Source organism: Tursiops truncatus, chromosome 1, assembly GCF_011762595.2.
Source record: "Tursiops truncatus isolate mTurTru1 chromosome 1, mTurTru1.mat.Y, whole genome shotgun sequence".
NCBI lineage: Eukaryota > Metazoa > Chordata > Mammalia > Artiodactyla > Delphinidae > Tursiops > Tursiops truncatus.
Genome location: NC_047034.1, coordinates 85,891,227 through 85,912,629, shown reverse-complemented (window position 1 = coordinate 85,912,629; position 21,403 = coordinate 85,891,227). Strand labels below are relative to the sequence as shown.

General features: G+C 44.8%; 1 protein-coding gene across 1 annotated transcript; it reads right to left on the bottom strand.

Moving 5' to 3' along the window:
- Window positions 1–6,303: 6,303 nt before the first annotated feature.
- On the bottom strand, window positions 6,304–11,152 carry LOC117313371 (A-type voltage-gated potassium channel KCND3-like). Its single transcript, XM_033861956.2, has 5 exons — window positions 10,882–11,152; window positions 10,458–10,547; window positions 8,923–8,979; window positions 7,476–7,723; window positions 6,304–6,746 (listed from the first exon to the last, which is right to left on the bottom strand). Exons 1-5 carry the CDS (start codon window positions 10,882–10,884, stop codon window positions 6,545–6,547), a joined length of 600 nt encoding a protein of 199 aa, XP_033717847.2. The 5' UTR covers window positions 10,885–11,152; the 3' UTR covers window positions 6,304–6,544.
- Window positions 11,153–21,403: the final 10,251 nt, after the last annotated feature.

Here is a 21,403-nt window from a genome sequence, read left to right as displayed (position 1 = left end):
AAATATAAATAAAGCTATGTTAATCTTAAAAGATAAAATTATATTTTTGATAGTCATAGCTGACATTGGAACTCTGACAAGGTTATTCTCTTATTTTGGCAGAGTATGTTTATTGTTTTGTGCCGCTGTGAACAAGCACATATATCCCAGTTAACATTTAGTGCTTTTTAATGAAAAAGCACGTATTGCTCACCACATCTGGTTTCCAGTTACTTTGCTCCAGATTATTTGAGCTGTGAATCTGTAGTGACACCTAGTGGGTGATAAGGATATGAACATTAGTGATTGAAATGAATTTCACAGCCAACTTCTAGGGCCTTCTGGCATCACGGATTGGCCTTAACCTTCCATTTCTATTTCAGTTTTCATTTATTGGGATCTGGTTGTGGGGAAATCAAAAGAATCCCCGTTGTTCTTGCCACATTATGGTGAAATATGAAAATGCCTTTTGCTCTCACTACCTAAACCAGAATTATTAAGGTTAGAACAGATCTTCAGGATATCTAATCCAATCCCCTCATTTTTAAGAGGAGGAAACAAACTGAAGCCAAGAGAGAAGAGACTGATGTGAAGCCATATAAGTAAGTGATAGAACCTAAGGGCCTCTGTCATCTGATTTCCAAGCTTTCTGCTATACCCTGTATAGCATTTAATTTTGAGTTTTTAGTTTGAGACGTTGGTTTAGATGAAAGAGTGGATATTCAGTGTATTCTCAGCAGAACCAGTGCAGATTAAAAGCATATTTTCTTTCAGTAATACAGGGCTGTGTCTCAAAATAGAGCTGTTGGCAAATGCCAAATGCTTTCCCTGTTAGTGAACATCCATGACTAAAGCATACAAGCAGGCAAGAACCATCTCAGATGTCACAGAGGAGCTGCTTGCATTGAGGGAGGGCGGGGAAGGGAAGATGAGACTAGACCTTAAGTACCCTTCTGAGATTCTATGAGTCTTCTGGCAAGGAAGAAAGTCTCTGTTCAAATATATGGCATCTTGAAAAAAAAAAAAGCTACTGATAAACCTAGTGGCAGGGCAGGAATAAAGACAGACATAGAGAATGGACTTGAGGACACTGGGAGGAGGAAGGGGAAGCTGGGACGAAGTGAGAGAGTGGCTTGGACATATATACACTACCAAATGTAAAAGAGATAGCTAGTGGGAAGCAGCCACATGGCACAGGGAGATCAGCTCGGTGCTTTGTGACCACCTAGAAGGGTGCGATATGGAGGGTGGGAGGGAGACGCAAGAGGGAGGAGATATGGGGATATATGTATATGTATAGCTGATTCACCTTGTTATACAGCAGAGACTAACACACCTCGTAAAAAAATTATACTCCAATAAAGATGTTTAAAAAAAAAACAAAACTTCCCCCAAAACAAAATTACCCTATTTTCTAATGTATAGCAGGAGAACTGGTATTAAAATAAACAATCGTAATCATGTTAGGGTTTGCGGCACATAGTTTGTTTAATCCAGATTGGATACATCAGGTACAGCAGTGGCACATGACTCAATACCGTAAATGATATACATTTTAACATATGCACTACAGTTTCAAAAGAAGACGACAGGAAACTCAAGAGTTTTTTTTTCCCCATAGAAAGTTTTCACATGTTTATCTTCCTGCAGTTTTGTACAGTATTTCTTCTTTGCCATTGTGTTGTTGGTAAGCAAAGCCCCTTTATTATATGAAAATAGAAAAGAACACACTTGATGTTTTTCACGATAACATTGATGGGGGAGGGTGACCTCTAAGGAAAACATTACATTGGAATGTCTGATTATCAAAAATATACCATCCCTCCCACCACCCAGGTTTGTAAAATAGTCTGTTGGTCCAAGGAGCCCCCCCAGGACTTGGGTCAGTGCCCTACACTGGTTAGTGTGACATTATCCAGTGTAGTTAAGTAACCTGCTAAGATAAATTCATTCCCACACTTGATGAGAAAAACATAGAACATTCTGAGTAGAAAACAAGACTCAAAAGGAACCCCTTTAAAGCTGTTTCTTTTTCTGATCCACTTTCTCTTAGTTCTAATGATGCTCCTCGTGATGCTCTTTGGGCTCCGAGGGTGATGGGTCATAACAACGCTTTTCCTTCAATCATTTTAAAGCGTTGCAAATGCTGAGATTTCATAAGGACATCAGAAAGGGAAAATAAAAGTCTTTTTGGTTCCTGTTTGTCATGGTTACCATGCCAACTAGATTAAAAGGGAAACAAATATTGCCTTAGATTAACAGCATTAGGATCTTTCTGCCTTGTAGTTACCTGGTAATTGAAATGAGGGAACCTGGATCACTAGAATTCATTAATAACCTAAACATCTAGGTTTAGATAAATTTCAACCACTACCTCTGCAAAGTTAAAAAAAAAAAAAAAAACAAAGATAAGGAAAAAAATCTAGGTACATCTTTCAATGTACTTTCCCTGCCAATATTCTAACAAGTGACATGATCCCGAACTGCAGGAATCATAGTTTGAAAACTGGGTAAGGTCCTCAACATATCCACGAGTTGACTTTTTTGTTAATTGTCGATCAGCATTAACTATCCACTTTAATTTCTGTTCAAATTATTTTTCTTAATTTCACTTTTCTACTTGCTGACTTCATACTCCTGTATGACTGTAGACTCATGTGTTCAACTATCATTGAGACTATCTAGTCTTTTGAACAGGATTCTATGCAGTTAGTCTTGAGCTTGACACTAGTTACGAAAAGAGGGGATGAAGGAGAAGTAGTACAGAGTTTGCTTCTGGAGGTCCTGGTTCAGGGTGGTTTTGAGTACAGTGCTTCCTCTCCCTAATCACTAGCCTTGAAATCCAGATATTAAAATATATAAGCAATCCTCAGAGTTATGCTACATGATGTAGAGGAAAAGGTCCCGGGACAAGATGTCTAAGCCCTGGATTGCAAACATAGTTCTGCCACTAACCTGCCATGTGAACTTGAATGTCACTCAGCTTCTTTCTGCCTGTTTTCTTCTCTGTGAATCAAGGATTTAGGTACTTGATCTACTACCACCAGAGGTGGTGGAAAGGATTAAAAGGACTATAGAAGGTATGCTTCAAAACGTTGTCCTAGCCCGCTCTTCGAGGAGAGACAGGATTTGACTGAAAAAACCTGACTATTCACTTACCTATTTTTGACAGAATTGATAGTCCGTAGCTAGTTGTATCTAGTGGATGGTGGTTTCCAAAGTATGGTTTGGATTAGTACAGTCAGTGGTTTCCAAGGGCTGTGTCCAAGTAATAATTGACTTTCACATAAGACTATGTCTCTAGATACAACAAGTAATCTCTGATGGGTCTTCTCTAAAGCATCGTTGCTCTGAGAGGCAGTGGGTGTAGGGAAAAGCATTAGACTAATAGCCAAGGGACTTGGGTTCTGGTCCCAGTCGTGTCATTAAATAACTGCATGACCTTGAGTAGGTCACTTAATTTCTCTGGGCCTCAGCCTTCTAGACTGTAAAATGACTAAGATATTCTTTAATCTCTTCTAGTTCTGATTCACTCTATTCCATGTTTTCTAAGTTTCCTTTCATTTCAATATAGCTTATTGGTTGGTTGGTTGGTTGGTTTTTAACCCTCCCTAATGTTGAGTAGGATTGAATGGGATAGGTAGTTTTGTAAATCTATTATGCTGAAGTTGTTCATGAACTATGAAAGCTCGAGTCATTTCACCAGAAAGCCATTGCCCCCTGAAAACCCTGATAATATCCTGGTTCTTCAGCCCCTGGCCAATGAGTTAGACATTCAACTGATTTGGCACACTTTGGACCTTCTTTTTACTCACAAATGCCCTTTAGCAGTGTAGTCTTGCTCTATTCTGTTGTGTGGATGAGCCATTTTCTTGTGTGAACAGGGTCTCTCATCTTTGGCTAAGGCTACACTGGGGGATGGAGATGAAGGGGTTAGTCTAATAATGGTGGTTTAGGAACTGGCATAATGTGGGATTTGGAAATGAAATTGAAGAAATACAAAACATGCAGTTCATTAGGGTCAAAAAAGTGGGAAATTATTTGGGACATGATTTTTTAAAATTTCATTAATTTTTGTGGGAACCACTAGTAAGCTCCCCTGGTACACTACTAAACAGGTCCTGGGTTGGAGCAGTCATTATTCTAACTCTGTGATGACCTGTTCTTAAACACAGGCAGTTCGTATGTGTGTGTAACCATGTTCCTATTTACCTCTTTATCCTTTACCCAATTCGGTTCCTATGATGTATACTTAGAAACTTAAACCTTGTTTAACTTTGTTCCATTACCCATTCTTTCAAAAGAAAAATTCCTTTTCTAGTCCTTTGCCTGCCCCCTAAATGGGGTCCAGCCCAGTCCTCTGCCTTCCCTAATGAGATATGTGGATGACGTGAATGGGATTAAGTACGCAAGTGTGTTTAGGTTGTTGTGTGTTTGTGTGTACACACGTATTCCTCTGTAATTGTAAAGCTTTTTGCCTACTTACACCATAAGCTCAGAGGGCCAGACCACCCCATTCTCGGGTTAGGGGGAAATCCTTGAGGCCAGACCCAGAGAAGGGACGCAGTCGGTGGTCAGCGAGGATAGCGTAAAGGAGAAGGCTCCGTCTCCTCTGCCCTTCTGCTCACCTTCTGGTTAGGTGCCACCTCACATCCCTTTGACTTTCTCCTTCTACAGGGTCAGTAGAGCTGGGGTCATAGGGAAGCCCGTTGAAGGTGTTTTTAGGTTCCCAGCTAGTGAAACTCTTCTGGATGGCTGAGGTGGGCAGAAAAATTCTTGGCCTAGCATTAAACAGCTAACCACTAAGCTGTTGAATGGATAAAGAGTTCCCAAGGAGCTCCTGTGTCTCAGAGTCCAGGCTAGAGAGACTGCAATAGGGTAGTTGGAGATTGGGGAAGGCGGAAAGGGCCTGGTCACTAACCCCGAGGCCCACCTGCTCTGCTAAAAGCAGTGAAAATTGATTGGATTCCGGAAATGCTGTTCCCAGCCCCATCAGGATGCAAACCACTTGCACAGAAATGTGTCCAGGTTTTCCAAAAATAATATTCACTTCCTCACTTGCAGGGAGGTGATCAGGCTTCTCCCCCATTTCAGTTATCTTCAGGGACATCAGGCCTGAAGACTCTTCAGATCTCAAGGCATCATTCAGACCAGATAAGAATCATCTCTAATCTCTTACTTGACTTCACTCTTTGGAGCATCCTTCGTGAGGCACACAGGCCTAACCTTCTGCAGCCTCCGTGGGAGTTGCCTCAGGTGTGAGATAAGTCAGAAGCTTGGTCCCCGTACTGCTGCCTTCTCTGCGGGAAACTGCTCCTGGGGCTTCTTGTCAGAGCTCTGAATGGGCTTTACGGTGGGTCCTGAAAGAAGGGTACAGAGCAAGGTGCCACAGGGGCTGACTGCAGCTGGGAGCCCTGGGTTCTTCTCTTCTCTCTTCACTGGCACACACTGGCATTGCCTGTGCCTCTCAGGTGCTAGCGATTTCCTTTTCCAAGATCCCAGTGAGATAAATGTGGTCATTCCCATTCTTCCCCAGAAATGGAAACTTCAACACCAGTGGTTCCAACCACAAGGGAAGCACTCTGTTCTTTAAGGTGGACTTCCCTCATCCCTAAATGCCCATTTTTGCTTTATTCTTTTCTCTTCCACCACTGCATTCATGTCCTTGGCACGAGTCTGCAGGTGCTTGGCAGTGGAGAAGGCTTTACTAACATGTCTCAGTATCACTGGGGTCCATGTGGAGACAGATGGCTGGACACAGAGAAAAACAGCCAGGGGGTGAAGCAGAGAGGTACAGAGACAAAGGAGACAGGGGCAGACAGAGGGTGAGTGTTGCTGTGTGGTCACGTGGCAGCTCTGTGCAGGTCAGCTGGGCAGTGGGGCCCAGGCTCAGTCGACCTCACCTACCTGGGGGAACGAAGAGAGAACTCAGCAGTAACTGACTTCTTAGCCTAAAAGCTTTTGCTATAAAAGGAGAAAAAAAAAAAAACAAACTCCCTCACAAAATGCATTGTTTTGGTTCAAAGGTATTGGGTCCATGGAGAAAAACATTTCACAAAACTCCGTGGGTGTTTTTGTTTTCCACCTTTTCCCATGAATAAATATTATCCATTAAGAGCCTTGAAAAAGGTGCTTAAATACACAGTGTTATATTTTCTTCCTGTTTTGCATGTGACAACTCGGCCTCTGTGCTGCTCTTGGTCTTGTATTTTCCTCACTGGGGTCTCCAGAAACAATGGTTATTTGGTCTGAGGCTCCCCATTCCGGGCCCTGTCCTGGCTCGCAGCTTATACCCGCACAGTCCCATCCCTACCCGCCCCGCCCTCCCTTTCCTCTGGCCCCTGTGAGATGCTGTGGCACAGGGCTATGTCCATGCTAGCAGCAGTGAACCTCAGGTGCCCCTTTGCTGCCTCTTTCTCCTTCCAGGCACAGGTTTCAGTGTTGGGGGTGCAACAGGGTGGGCAGAAATAGTGGGGGAGGGGGAGGGAGTGGTCACAGTGGCCACCCACCAACATGCCAGCCCCCTTCACTCCCACTACCCGCACTGGCCCTCTGTCCAGTGGTTTTACAAGGCGGAGACCTTGACAACATTGCTGGCCATGGCAGGAATGTTCGTGTTGGAGCCTGGGCTGGCAGGGGGTGGCCGACCTTCCCCCTCTGGGGTTAGCGCTGGGGGAGTAGGAATGCTGATGATGGCTGTGGTGATCTGGGATGTTTTGCAGTTTGGTCTCAGTCCGTCGTCTGCTTTCAAATTAAGGCTGGAACGACTGGGATAAAAAAAGAGTGAGTTGATGATGGTTCGTCTTGCTAGTGTCCCAAAGCTTCCTTGACCCTCTACCTGTCTAGCTCACAGTAACTGGGAGGTGATTTGGGTGTCCCTCCATCTCTGCTTTTGGTAATCGGCCTGTAATTACCATTCTGATTATTATTCCTAAACTACCCCGAATTGTAAAAGTCATGGATACTGGGCTTTGGAATTCAGAGTATACGTTTTTCCCTCCAGTGGATTTTTTTCCCATCCCTTGTGGCATTTGATTTTGGTTTCCCTGAATTCCTTGCCACTCATTGGAGGTAGTGGGAAGTTGCCTACATGTAAGCAGAGAGTCAGTCTGTGATTCAAAATCAGCCTGGGATAAGCCGAAATTTCATATAATTTCACAATTGTGAAAATTATTGTCCTGAGAAAACAGTCCATTCTTCGCACTCGGGTAGGTCATTTATGGATTTTTGTTGTTGTTCTTATTTTTTCTGGGATCTAACCCCACCTTGGGCCTACACCTGCTAGAGTATCCTCCAAAGCATATGAGAGGCCTGTGGGTTAACTTGCAAGGATGAGAAGGAAGGTGGGGGGAGGAAGGTGAGGTGAGGGACTCATGCATTAGATAAGGAGGAGGGAAGGCTGAGGACCCCCAGGGGTCTCCTAATGCTGAGAGCCTTTCACTCTGGGAAGGGAGCGTTGCAGACCTTAGGGAGTGATGGAGATGGGAGCCACCCACCTGGTAGTGAGGGAGGGCTGCTCGCTGCCCTGGATGTGGATCGTGCTGAGCTCTTGCATGCTGCGCAGGCGGGTGGCCGGCAGGTTGGAGTTGGGCAGGTGTGTGGTTTTCTTACTACGACGGGAGCAGCAGGTGGTCGTGAGGCCCGGGTGGCTGGACAGTGAGGGACTCCGTGTGGATGGGTAGTTCTGCATTGAACTCTCCATGCAGTTCTGCTCAAACATCTGTTCATCTATAAACTCGTGGTTCTGTGGGAAGCAGAGGGAGAAGAGGTAGGAGAAGGAGATAGGAGGAGGCGGGGGCGGGGATAAGCCCCCGTACCCTGTATAGCTGCCTGTCTCTGTTCTGGGCCTTGGGAGAAGGGCTCCCAGCTGCCTGGAGCACAGATACGCATTCAGGACATGGGGGATATCCTACAGGCATCAAATGAAGGAAGGAGGAGATTACCATTGACAGCCCTGGTCATCAGACTGGAGGGCGGAGACTGCGGTTGTGAAATCATGATGTGACATTCACTTCGTCTACAGCTTTGGCTGAAGGGATACGGAGGACATGGAGGGACTTAGTGGCATCCTCAGAGCTAGAAGCAAAGACTTGACGGACTTTGCAGGCTTTGACAGGATCTTCTGGTGGCGGGGGGCAGGGAGCGGCAGGTAAGGAGTCACTAACAATGGGTAGTGGGTACGCTGGGTTGTCTTTTCTGGATTTACTGGGTGAGATCCTTATGAATCCTGGGCAAGTGTGAGACATAAGCTTTTAAAGGCACTGGATTATTCACAGTATTGGGAGAGCTTTGCTCTGGAAGGCCAATGCGGTCACACACTCAGGGTTATGATTGCTTTTGAGTACTGGGTTTTTTCCACCTGGTTATGGGGTATGGCTCCTTAATATACCTAAAGGCACAGGATTCCCTAAGTCAAGTGTAAGCGTGGGAAGGGGATGCTAACAGACTCCTGATGGAGGCCACCAGGATGGGGTGGAGTGGAGCCCAGGATAACTAACATATGGCTGTTTAGCCAAGGTGACTAAACATCTATGCCATGAATGGTCTGGCCAAGGCTGCCAGAGTGAGGAGAAGGTCTGAGGAGAAGTAGCATGAGAACAGAGTTCAGAGAGAGACCAGCCCTGACAGCCGATACCAGGAGTCCCCATAGAGCTGGGCGGGTGGCACAGACAGATGTGGCACATGGACACTCACAAGGTACCAACATTGGTTCCATGTTCCACCACCCCTCCAAGCTCCTGGGGAGGTCAAAAAAGGGAATCAGAAAGGCACAAAAAAACTGGAAGCCTGAGCTGGTACTGGGTAGGATAAGCAGAGTTAGGATAAGCCCACGAAGAATCAACAGCACATGCAGAGAACCAGACCGGGGGTAAGAAGAGGAGACTCCACAGACTCAGAAGAATCAGAGAGAAAAACATCAATTGAAATTTTAAAAAGTTATACCTTGATGGTGGAGGTTCGTACAGATAACAGGGGATCATCCACAAGATAGGACAACCCCTACAGGACAACATGCCAACAGAAGATAAAAACACCATTGATTGTACATTCCAGCATTCCCAGGCTCAGTTTTGACATTCGATCTCTCAATCCCAGCATTCCACCCTTCCAGTCCAACATTCCATCCCTTGCTTCCAGCATTCTTCCTCCTTTGTCCCAACATTCCATCCCTTGAGTCCAACATTCCTTGCCTAAAATGCAGCATTCCATCTCTTTAATCCCAATATCCCCACAATCCGACATTCTTTCCTTCAAATTCAGCATTCCACCCCTTCAGTGCCAACATTCCATCTCTTCAAACCCAAACATTTTCACCCATATCCTTTCAACTTACACATTCCACCCAGCACATGCAACTTGGAAAGGGCAGTTGGGTCCAGGCCTATTTCTTTGGCAAGCTCTGAGTCTTTGAGAGAAATTCTAGATACACCTGTACGGTTCTTGACACTAAGAAACATTGGCTAAGTCCTGGAAACTAGGGTTTTCAGAGTACCTTCCCACAGTGGAAGCCCTCACTGGGCTCAGCTGCCATCCACAGCGTCCACAGCTGTCCATACTAAGAGTCACCTAACATCTACTTCCCCCACATTTGGGAGGCCAGGATATGGAACACTGAAAATTAGAAAGTTCCTTCCTTAGTGTGCTGAGCCCTGACCATAGCCTTTTTGGGGAAGGAGGTCCTAGAAAAGAACAAGAAGGAGTTTCTCTTTGTCTCTCTTTGGTTGTCCAGCCTAACTTCTCCTCCCTCCCTACTATTCCTAACACTTTTGCCAAGGCTCCAGGGTTGACCCCACTGCCCTTCCTTTCAGTCTGTTGGAGAGGCACAAGCATCATTCCACATTCCAGCTGGGGCACCCTAAGCCATGACTCATTTTTAGCAATCAGCCTTTCAGAATCTGAATTCCCTGGGAATTGCAGGGTGACTGAGATGGAGTGGTACTGGTAAAATCCGTGGCTAGAGAAATATATGCACTGCTTCGTTCATTCGCTCTCTCCTGTTCCAAGTGGAATGGAAGGAGAAAAGGGACCCACAGATTGCATCAACCTAGCCCCAGGGATAGGACAAAAACTGACATTCTTCTCTGCTGTCCTGTAGTAACCTAGTATAAATTCAGCCCTAGTTCTGAAGAGGGGTGCTCATCAGAGCTGAGAAACTGATAGGCAGAGCCCCTAGGCCTCAGTAACTAAGAAATGGGCTGTGAGGACGGATGTAGGATGTGTGTGGAAAGACTGGGGGAATGGCCTCCTCTGTGCTGCGGGCCTCCTGACCCTGGTGGCTTTGCCCCACTCCTTGGGGTCTTCCTCCTGAGGGCTGATAGAGACCTCATTGCTACTCTTTGGATCTAAGGGGACAAACTTTGACTTCTGAAGCCTGGGGTGAGAACGTGAGGACAGAGTTCTCACTCTGTAAGTTCTGACCTCAGAAAAGGGTCAAGGGTCAGGGATGAGAAGGGAGGTGGCACTGGGCTGGGACTCACAGTGGTTTTCTCCAAGCAGTGCAGCAGGTGGTGGTGCTGGCTCTCGATGAGTGAGGTGGTCTTGCCCATGTGCTCCTCTTCCGGGGTGCCCTAGGAGGAGAAGAGGAGAGGCTGGGTATAAAGCTGCTGGCTCTCCTTCTCTCCATCTCCTTCATCTCTCCACAGAAGGGAGGGGGGGACTGGAAAAATCTGGATGAACCAAATTTTAGGGTCACCCTAGACCATGCTAGCCTTTGGCTGGGAGCCCTTGAGCTAAAGGGGGTTTAGGGGTGATGATGAGAACCCTATGGAAGACGTATGTGGAGGGTGGCTGCTACCTGGGGAAACTTTGGGGCTTTGGGGTGGGAGTGCTGATGCCCCCAGGAAGAAAAAGCAAGTCCGTCCTCCCCTCCATCTCCCCAACCCAAGTCCCCCAGGCACCTACCATCAGCTCCAGTGCCTCGTTGAGGAGTCCGTTGCGCTTGCTGTGCAGGTAGGCATTGGAGCTCCCTGTTTTGGCCACACGGATCCTGGCAAGGCGGGCCTTCTGTGATTGGCAGAGAGAATAAAAGAGTGAGCAAGACTGAGAGACAAAAAGACAGTGAGCCTGGCCAAGCCAGTGACAGTGGGCTGTTCCAGCAAGGTTGGGTTCCCAGGTGATGTCTGATGAAGGGGAGGAAGCTGCTTCTTCCCCGCCGCAGAGATCTCTGTTTATAGACCTGGGACTGGGTCAGAGAGGCTGTGACCCCCCTGTACAGAGTGAGCATGGTCATGGTCAGAGTGCCTAGGGGTTTCCACTTGTCTCTCCAGCCTGGGTGTGATCCTGGCCAGGGAAATATCACTCATCAAATTCCTCCCTCCTTCCTCAAATTTCATGACCTTTATCCATTCAGTATTGCATTGGGGTATTTCTCATCTCAGACTGCAAGTTCTTTAAAGGAGCCCATGTTATAGCTCTCCTGATTCTCTCCTAGGGTCCAGTGCAATTCCCTGCATACAGCAGGTGCCCAAATACCAGTTAATTATAAGAAAAGCAAGGAGTGTGTATACGTGCCCCTCAACTCCTTCCCCTCTTTCTATTTTTTCCTTAGCATTCATTACTAAGGTAGTATATGTTTTACATATTTATCTCGCTATTGTCTCTCTTTCCCCACAGGAATGTAAACTCCTTGAGGGCAGCGGTTTTTGTTTTGTTCACTGATATATCCCCAGTGCTTGATAACTTGTAAATCAACAGAAGAATTTACAATTGCATGTCTGTCTTTGGGATGTGTCTATACATGTATATTTTGCTGTGCATGTCTATGGGAACGAGTGTCGGTGCATGTGCGTGTGACAAGGGGCCCAATGTGGGTGTGAGAGAGGAGAGGATGGAGCACATTTCCATACACCACCCTGGCTTTAGCTGCGGTGACTGAGAATCTCCCAGCTCCATCCTTGGAAGCCTTCGGCAGTATCCTGTGCAAGGGTCGCGTGGTACCTCAACCACACAAACTCATCTCTCTTGCTTGCAGAGGCAGTGGGAGAGGCCGGACACACTGCACAGGCTGACTTCTCTTCTCCTTCCTAATAACCATAATCAGTGTCACTATGACAGCAGCACAGCCACAGTGTGAGGGCTAAGAGGAAAGAGGCTCTGGGAGGGAGGGAGAAGGGACGGGTAGAGGGCTTCCTGCTGGTTTAAAAAAAATGCAGCTTCACGTTTGGGCTCTTGTGGATCTAGACCCAGCTGCAGGAAGAAGAGCCCACAAGGCCTCACAAACCTATTCTGGGGCAGAGGGGTCCTTCCTTCTGCCTCTGGGAAAATACACATTTAACGTCAGCATGGACTCTGAACAGAGGAGTCCTTGGAAAATTGTGGCAATTTTCACTTCTTGTGACCTTCTCCCCAGCATGGGGAAGTGTCCCCTCCAAGTGTCCTACTGGGCTGGCTCATCTGCTAAAAGGAGGCCAGGGACTTGGATTTAGGCTGTCAACAGAAGCACAAAGAACACACGATAGCTATTGTTCCCTGGGAAGTCCCCCTGTGACCACTGTGTCCTTGCAGGAACAATTCAACTACTTCCCCTGGTTTCTAAATATGGCGAAGAGGTCAGCACTTGAGCCTAGAAGATCTGCCTGTAAAACTGAGGAAGAACTCTCCTCTAGACAGAGAATAAAAAGAGGAAGCAGGGAGAGAAAGGGTGGTAAGTAAGCCCTACCATTCCTCTTCTCTCTGAGCAAAGAACATGCATTCCAGGTGCAGGACAGTTCTCGTTCCTGGGGATCCCGCTCCAGCCCTCCCCTCAGCTCAATGTCTACATTCAAGCAAGTTCTTCATCATTTGAGGATGTGGCTATTGCTTTGGGTGAGCACTGGGTGTTGAGAGCTGCGTATGGAAATCCAGTTGCGTCAGCTCATTTTAGCCTTATATAATTTGATGGCACCACTTACAGCCAGACCATTCTTGTATCTGGGGTCTGTCTTCATTACTTTCTAGAGATGAAAGATTCTCCTGCTCTCCTTTGTGGCACTCCTTTTAATCTTATCTTACCCTGGGCGCTATTAAAGCAACAGATTGTCATAACAAATGCACTATATCATTTAATCATTTCCCACACAGGATAAAGAGGTTTGCAATATATTTATAGAGCCATACCCAGCATATGTAATTTGGTGAGGACTTTTGGCTTGACTTTGAGCCCCTGAGGGCCAGAGCCTGTGACTTATGCATATTTTTATCTTCAGCACCTAGCACAGAGCTTCACACTGAGTATTTGCTCAAGCAAGGCTTGTGATGGCCCAGGAAGGAAGATGATCCTACACAGTCGGTCAGAAATCCATGTTAATAAAGCCGTTGTGGTGGGCACAGTCCTTGTGTGTACTGGCCAGCCTCCTTCTCTTCCATGAACATGAGTACAGTGTAAGAGTTCGGAGAATGTAGGGATCATCTAGGCTATTTTACAGACGAGGAAATGGAGGATGTGAGAGGAAGTGACTTGTTCAGGGCAAGGTTTCAGCTCAGGTCTTCCAACCTCCCAACGCTGCTTCCATAACACCCCCTCCTCCTTCCCTGAATTTCAACTCCCCTCAGACAAGTTTTCAACTTGATGAGCAAAGCCCAGAAAGTTGCATTTTCAACAGCTGTAGACATTCCAGGACTGGAGGAGAGGTTTGGATAGAGGATTCTGCCACCCTGGGCACAGTTCCAAGTTCAGGCTAATAAGCTCAAGAACTCTGTCAGCCCCGAGAAGGGTTTCACGATGAAGCACTTCCTAGCTATCTGGCTGGCAGGTGCCCTTGGACCATGAGTATTGACATCTCTACCCTGGGAGAGGCAGAAGAAGGAAAAAGAGGGAGAAATGGAAAAGCCAAAAGAGAACATGGGCAATTGCACTTTTAGGCATTTATCCCAGAGAAATGAAAACTTATGTTCACACAAAAACCTGCACATGGCTGTTAACAGCAACTTTATTTATAATAGCCCAATGTCCCTCAACAGGCAAACTGTTAACCATAACTGGGATGCATCCATACCAGGGAATACTGCTCAGCAAGGAAAAGGAACGGACTACTGATACACATGACTTAGATGAATCTCCAGGAATTATATGAAATGAAAAAAGCCAATCTCCAAAGGTTGCCTACTGTATTTGATATACCATTGATATACCATTGATATACCATTAAAAAAAAAAAACGTTTTTATAAAGGGAGGACAGATAAATAGTTGCCAGAGGTTAGAGACGGGGTAGACATAGAGTGAGGGGGGTGTGGTTATAAAAGAAATAATGGGAGGGACCCTTATGGTGTTGGAACTGTGCAGTACCTTGACTGAGATGGGGGATGTGAACCTGCATAGGTAATAAAACTGTATAAAACTTCACACACACACACACACACACACACACACACACACACACACACATGGGTACAAGTAAAACTGGGGAAGTCTGAATAGGATTGGTGGATTGCAGCAATGTCCATACGCTGGACATGAAATTTTATAACTACATGTGAATTACAATTATTCCAATTAAAATTTCCATTAAAAACGTTCCCCCCCTCTGTCCACTGCTAGACCTCCTTACTTGATCTCCAGTTCACTTGGCTTAGAAAACCCAGTCTCTGCAGCAAAGAGTCGTGGAATTCTTTCAGTAATAATCCCAAGCCAGTCAGTCACGATGGGAAAGGATGACAACATTTGGAGCCTTTCCTCTCCACCTGAGGCATGTGGGCTGGAGCTTACTTTCACAGCTCCTGAGTATGTGGTCTGGGCTGAGAACTGTCATCAGCACCCCTAACCCCCTTCCTGTCCCATCTCTCCATTCCCCACTAAGTTCCCCAACCTGGCTTCCTTGCCTCACTGTGACAGACCCAGTGCTGGAAGCAGGCAGTATTCTTGTGTTCTTTTTCTTTTCCTCTCACAGGAAGCCTAAGGTGAAAAGAGGCAGAACTGAGCCTACTGTGAGGAGAGACAGTATCCAGAGGAGGTGAAAACACTGCACATATTTACTCTGATTTCAAGGAAGAGCAAAGAGGGAGAGGGAGAAGGGTGGGAAAGGAGGCAGAAGGGAGGGAGTCTCATCCTGAGGGGCTAGAGGGAGGAAGAAGCCTAAGCTGATTCCTTCTGGATCTTAATTACACAGGATGAGCTTTGTAAAGTTCTGCAGAGAAATGGTCCCTGTCGTATTCTTTGCAGGGGCAAAACGACAGCAGATGTGATGCTCTAAGAAGTAGGTAAGGGTGTGAGCCCGGAGGGGAAGGGAGCACAGGAGTGGCTGAAGCACAGTTTGAGTGGGGCTGTTGTGGGCTAGTGTGTGAGCTGAGGATACCTTGGGTTCCCACTGCTCTACAAAAACCCTGTGTCATGTCATGGCTATTGTAAATAGAACTGCAATGAACATTGTGGTGGTTTTCTCCGGGTATATGCCCAGTAGTGGGATTGCTGGGTCATATGGTAGTTCTACTTTTAGTTTTTTAAGGAACCTCCATACTGTTCTCCATAGTGGCTGTATCAATTTACATTCCCACCCACAGTGCAAGAGGGTTCCCTTTTCTCCACACCCTCTCCAGAGTGAAGTAAGTCAGAAAGAGAAAAACAAATACCGTATGCTAACACATATATATGGAATCTGACAGGAATAAAGACGCAGACGTAGAGGATGGACTTGAGGACACGGGGAGGGGGAAGGGTAAGCTGGGATGAAGTGAGAGAGTGGCATGGACATATATATACTGCCAAATGTAAAATAGATAGCTAGTGGGAAGCAGCCGCATAGCACAGGGAGATCAGCTCAGTGCTTTGTGACCACTTAGAGGGGTGGGATAGGGAGGGTGGGAGGGAGGGAGATGCAAGAGGGAGGGGATATGGGGATATATGTATACGGATAGCTGATTCACTTTGTTATACAGCAGAAACTAACACACCATCGTAAAGCAATTATACTCCAATAGAGATGTTAAAAAAAAACCCCAAACCAAAGCAAACCCTGTGTCAGCCCTTGCCCAGTGCTGGGGGGTTGGGGGAGGGGGAGGTTGAGGTTGCTATAGGACCCTTGACCCTTCAGGGCTTTAGGCTCCTTGATTTGGAAAGGCGATCCCCATTTCTTTCTGCCCCTTTCTTTAGGACAGCATAATGAATTTATATATTGTTCACATTTGCCAGCTGACTTGAACAGGGAAAGAGATAAGACTTCTATTTCTGAGCTGGCTAGCAGGGGATGGGGGTGGGGAAACCTGACCTTGGGTGAAGAGGTAGGAAATGGTTCTGGAGGGGATGGAGAGGACAGCAGATCAATCCAAGGCAGGCTGACAACATTAAAAACCCAGGTCAAGATAAGTCAAAATATATTTCCACACAGGCGGAAGGAGACAGCAGGGCAAGGAAGTGACAAAGGCACACAAAAGGGGAGATGCTGGAAGTGGGGACCAACTGGATTTATTATATAACTATGTGATATATATTATATTATTAAGTATTTTTACATGTAAATTATTATACATTTCAGAGCTAACTTTCATGAACTTTGAGACTTTGTTTCAGTCAGCATACACAGATTTGTTCTGGAATCCTGGATTCCTCTGATATGTCGTGGAAGCCCTGCCACTTGGGAGTTATCCCTGTGAATGGAAGGTCAGGAGAGAGGATCATGCGGTGAGGAAGTAACCCAGCTGCAATGCATAGGGCCTGGCACATAGTTGGTGTTCAGTAAATGTGTGTGGAATGAATGAATAAAAGAAAGAATAAAATAAGGACATAATGTTTCAGGCCTCCATAAGTGACTCTTTCAGGTCCCCCTGTCCCCTGTACCCAGAAAGGCTTTGATCGTACCCCATGGAGGTTGAGATGCTGCTGAAGGGGGAGTATTTCAGCCCAGAACAGAAGAGAAAGGATGGCAGGGCCCTGAACCAAGATGGCGGAGTAGAAGGACGTGCTCTCACTCCCTCTTGTGAGAACACCAGAATCACAACTAGCTGCTGGACAATCATCGACAGGAGGACACTGGAACTCACCAAAAAAGATGCCCCACATCCAAAGACAAAGGAGAAGCCACAATGAGACCATAGGAGGGGTGCAATCACAGTAAAATCAAATCCCATAACTGCTGGGTGGGTGACTCACAGACTGGAGAACACTTATAACACAGAAGCCCACCCACTGGAGTGAAGGTTCTGAGCCCAATGTCAGGCTTCCCAACCTGGGGGTCCAGCAACGGAAGGAGGAATTCCTAGAGAATCAGACTTCGAAGCCTAGTGGGATTTGATTGCAGGACTTCGACAGGACTGGGCGAAACAGAGACTTCACTCTTGGAGGGCACACACAAAGTAGTGTGCGTATTGGGACCAAGGAGAAGCAACAGTGATCCCAGGGGAGACTGAACCAGACCTACCAGCTAGTGTTAGAAGGTCTCCTGCAGAGGCAGGGGGTGGCTGTGTCTCACTGTGGGGACAAGGAAACTGGCAGCAGAAGTTCTGGGAAGTACTCCTTGGCGTGAGCCCTCCCAGAGTCCGCCATTAGCCCCATCAAAGAGCCCAGGTAGCCTCCAGTGTTGGGTTGCCTCAGGCCAAACAACAAACAGGGAGGGAATGCAGACCCACGCATCAGCAGTCAAGCAGATTAAAGTTTTACTGAGCTCTGCCCACCAGAGCAACAGTCAGCTCTACCCACCACCAGTCCCTCCCATCAGGAAACTTGAACAGGCCTCTTAGATAGCCTCATCCACCAGAGGGCAGACAGCAGAAGCAAGAAGAGCTACAATCCTGCAGCCTGCGGAACAAAAACCACATTCATAGAAAGACAAGATGAAAAGGCAGAGGGCTATGTACCAGATGAAGGAACAAGATAAAACCCCAGAAAAACAACTAAATGGAGTGGAGATAGGCAAGCTTCCAGAAAAAGAATTCACAATAATGATAGTGAAGATGATCCAGGACCTCGGAAAAGGAATGGAGGCAAAGATGGAGAAGATGCAAGAAATGTTTAACAAAGACCTAGAAGAATTAAAGAACAAACAAACAGAGATGAACAACACAATAACTGAAAAGAAAAATACCCTAGAAGGAATCAATAGCAGAATAACTGAAGCGGAAGAACAGATAAGTGACCTGGAAGACAGAATGGTAGAATTCACTGCTGCAAAACAAAATAAAGAAAAAAGAATGAAAAGAAATGAGGACCGCCTAAGAGACCTCTGGGACAACATTAAATGCAACAACATTCGCTTTATAGAGGTCCCAGAAGGAGAAGAGAGAGAGAAAGGACCTGAGAAAATATTTGAAGAGATTATAGTTGAAAACTTCCCTAACATGGGAAAGGAAATAGCCACCCAAGTCCAGGAAGTGCAGAGAGTCCCAGGCAGGATAAATCCAAGGAGAAACATGCCGAGAGAGATAGTAATCAAATTGACAAAAATTAAAGACAAAGAAAAATTATTGAAAGCAGCAAGGGAAAAATGACAAATAACATACAAGGGAACTCCCATAAGGTTAACAGCTGATTTCTCAGCAGAAATTCTACATGCCAGAAGGGAGTGGCATGATATACTTAAAGTGAAGAAAGGGAAGAACCTACAACAAAGATTACTCTACCCAGCAAGGATCTCATTCAGATTCGATGGAGGAAACAAAAGCTTTACAGACAAGCAAAAGCTAAGAGAATTTAGCACCACCAAACCAACACCAAACCAGCTCCAAACAAATGCTAAAGGAACTTCTCTAAGTGCGAAACACAAGAAAAGAAAAAGACTACAAAAACAAACCCAAAACAATTAAGAAAATGGTCATAGGAACATACATATCAATAATTACCTTAAACGTGAATGGATTAAATGCTCCAGCCAAAAGACACAAGCTTGCTGAATGGATACAAAAACAAGATCCATATATATGCTGTCTACAAGAGACCCACTTCAGACCTAGGGACACATACAGACTGAAAGTGAGGGGATGGAAAAAGATATTCCATGCAAATGGAAATCAAAAGAAAGCTGGAGTAGCAATACCCATATCAGATAAAATAGACTTTAAAATAAAGAATGTTACAAGAGACAAGGAAGGACACTACATAATGATCAACAGATCAATCCAAGAAGAATCTATAACAATTTTAAATATATATGCAGCCAACATAGGAAGACCTCAATACATAAGGCAACTGCTAACAGCTATAAAAGAGGAAATTGACAGTAACACAATAATAGTGGAGGACTTTAACATCTCACTTATACCAATGGACAGATCATCCAAAATGAAAATAAATAAGGAAACACAAGATTTAAATGACACAATAGACCAGATAGATTTAATTGATATATATAGGACATTCCATCCAAAAACAGCAGATTACACTTTCTTCTCAAGTGTGCATGGAACATTCTCCAGGATAGATCACATCTTGGGTCACAAATCAAGCCTCAGTAAATTTAAGAAAATTGAAATCATATCAAGCCTCTTTTTGACCACAACACTAGGAGATTAGAAATCAATTACAGGGAAAAAAATGTAAAAAACACAAACACATGGAGGCTAAACAATACATTACTAAATAACCAAGAGATCACTGAAGAAATCAAAAAATACCTAGAGACAAATGACGATGAAAACACGACGATCCAAAACTTATGGGATGCAGCAAAAGCAGTTCTAAGATGGAAGTTTATAGCTATAGAAGACTACCTCAAGAAATAAGAAAAATCTCAAATAAACAATCTAACCTTACACCTGAAGGAAGTAGAGAAAGAAGAACAAAATGCAAAGTTAGCAGAAGGAAAGAAATCATAAAGATCAGAGCAGAAATAAATGAAATGGAAACAAAGAAAACAATAGCAAAGATCAATAAAACTAAAAGCTGGTTCTTTGAGAAGATAAACAAAATTGATAAACCATTAGCCAGACTCATCAAGAAAAAGAGGGAGAGGACTCAAATCCATAAAATTAGAAATGAAAATGGAGAAGTTACAACAGACACCACACAAATACAAAGCATCCTAAGAGACTATTACAAGCAACTCTATGCCAATAAAATGGACAACCTGGAAGAAATGACCAAATTCTTAGAAAGGTATAACCTTCCAAGACTGAACCAGGAAGAAATAGAAAATATGAACAGACTAATCACAAGTAATGAAATCGAAACTGTGATTAAAAATCTTCCAAAAGGGCTTCCCTGGTGGTGCAGTGGTTGAGAGTCCGCCTGCTGATGCAGGGGACACGGGTTTGTGCCCTGGTCCGGGAAGATCCCACATGCCGCGGAGTGGCTGGGCCCATGAGCCATGGATGCTGAGCCTGTGCGTCCGGAGCCTGTGCTCCACAATGGGAGAGGCCACAACAGTGAGAGGTCCATGTACCGCAAAAAAAAAAAGAAAAAATCTTCCAACAAACAAAAGTCCAGGACCAGATGGCTTCACTGGTGAATTCTATCAAACATTTAGAGAAGAGCTAACAACCATCCTTCTCAAACTCTTCCAAAAAATTGCAGAGGAAGGAGCACTCCCAAACTCATTCTATGAGGCCACCACCACCCTGATATCAAAACCAGACAAAGATACTACAAAAAAGAAAAAATTACAGACCAATATCACTGATGACTATAGATGCAAAAATCCTCAACAAAATACTAGCAAACAGAATCCAAGAACACATTAAAAGGATCATACACCATGATCAAGTGGGATTTATCCCAGGATTGCAAGGATTCTTCAATATATGCAAATCAACCAATGTGATATACCAAATTAACAAACTGAAGAATAAAAACCATATGATCATCTCAATGGATGCAAAAAAACTTTTGACAAAATTCAACACCCATTTATGATAAAAACTCTCCAGAAAGTGGGCAGAGAGGGAACCTACCTTTACATACTAAAGGCCATATATGATGAACCCACAGCAAACATCATTCTCAATGGTGAAAAACTGAAAGCATTTCCTCTAAGATCAGGAGCAAGACAAGGATATACACTCTCACTACTATTATTCAACATAGTTTTGGCAGTCCTAGCCACAGCAATCAGACAAGAAAAAGAAATAAAAGGAATACAAATTGGAAAAGAAGTAAAACTTTCACTCTTTGTCGATGACATGATACCATACATAGAGAATACTAAAGATGCCACCAGAAAACTACTAGAGCTAATCAATGAATTTGGTAAAGTTGAAGGTTACAAAATTAATGCCCAGAAGTCTCTTGCATTCCTATACACTAATGATGAAAAATCTGAGAGAGAAATTAAGGAAACACTCCCATTTACCATTGCAACAAAAAGAGTAAAATACCTAGGAATAAACCTGCCTAGGGAGAAAAAAGACCTGTATGCAGAAAACTATAAGACATTGATTAAAGAAATTAAAGGTGATACCAACAGATGGAGAGATATACCATGTTCTTGGATGGAAGAATCAATACTGTGAAAATGACTATACTACCCAAAGCATTCTACAGATTCAATGCAATCCCTATCAAACTACCAATGGCATTTTTCATG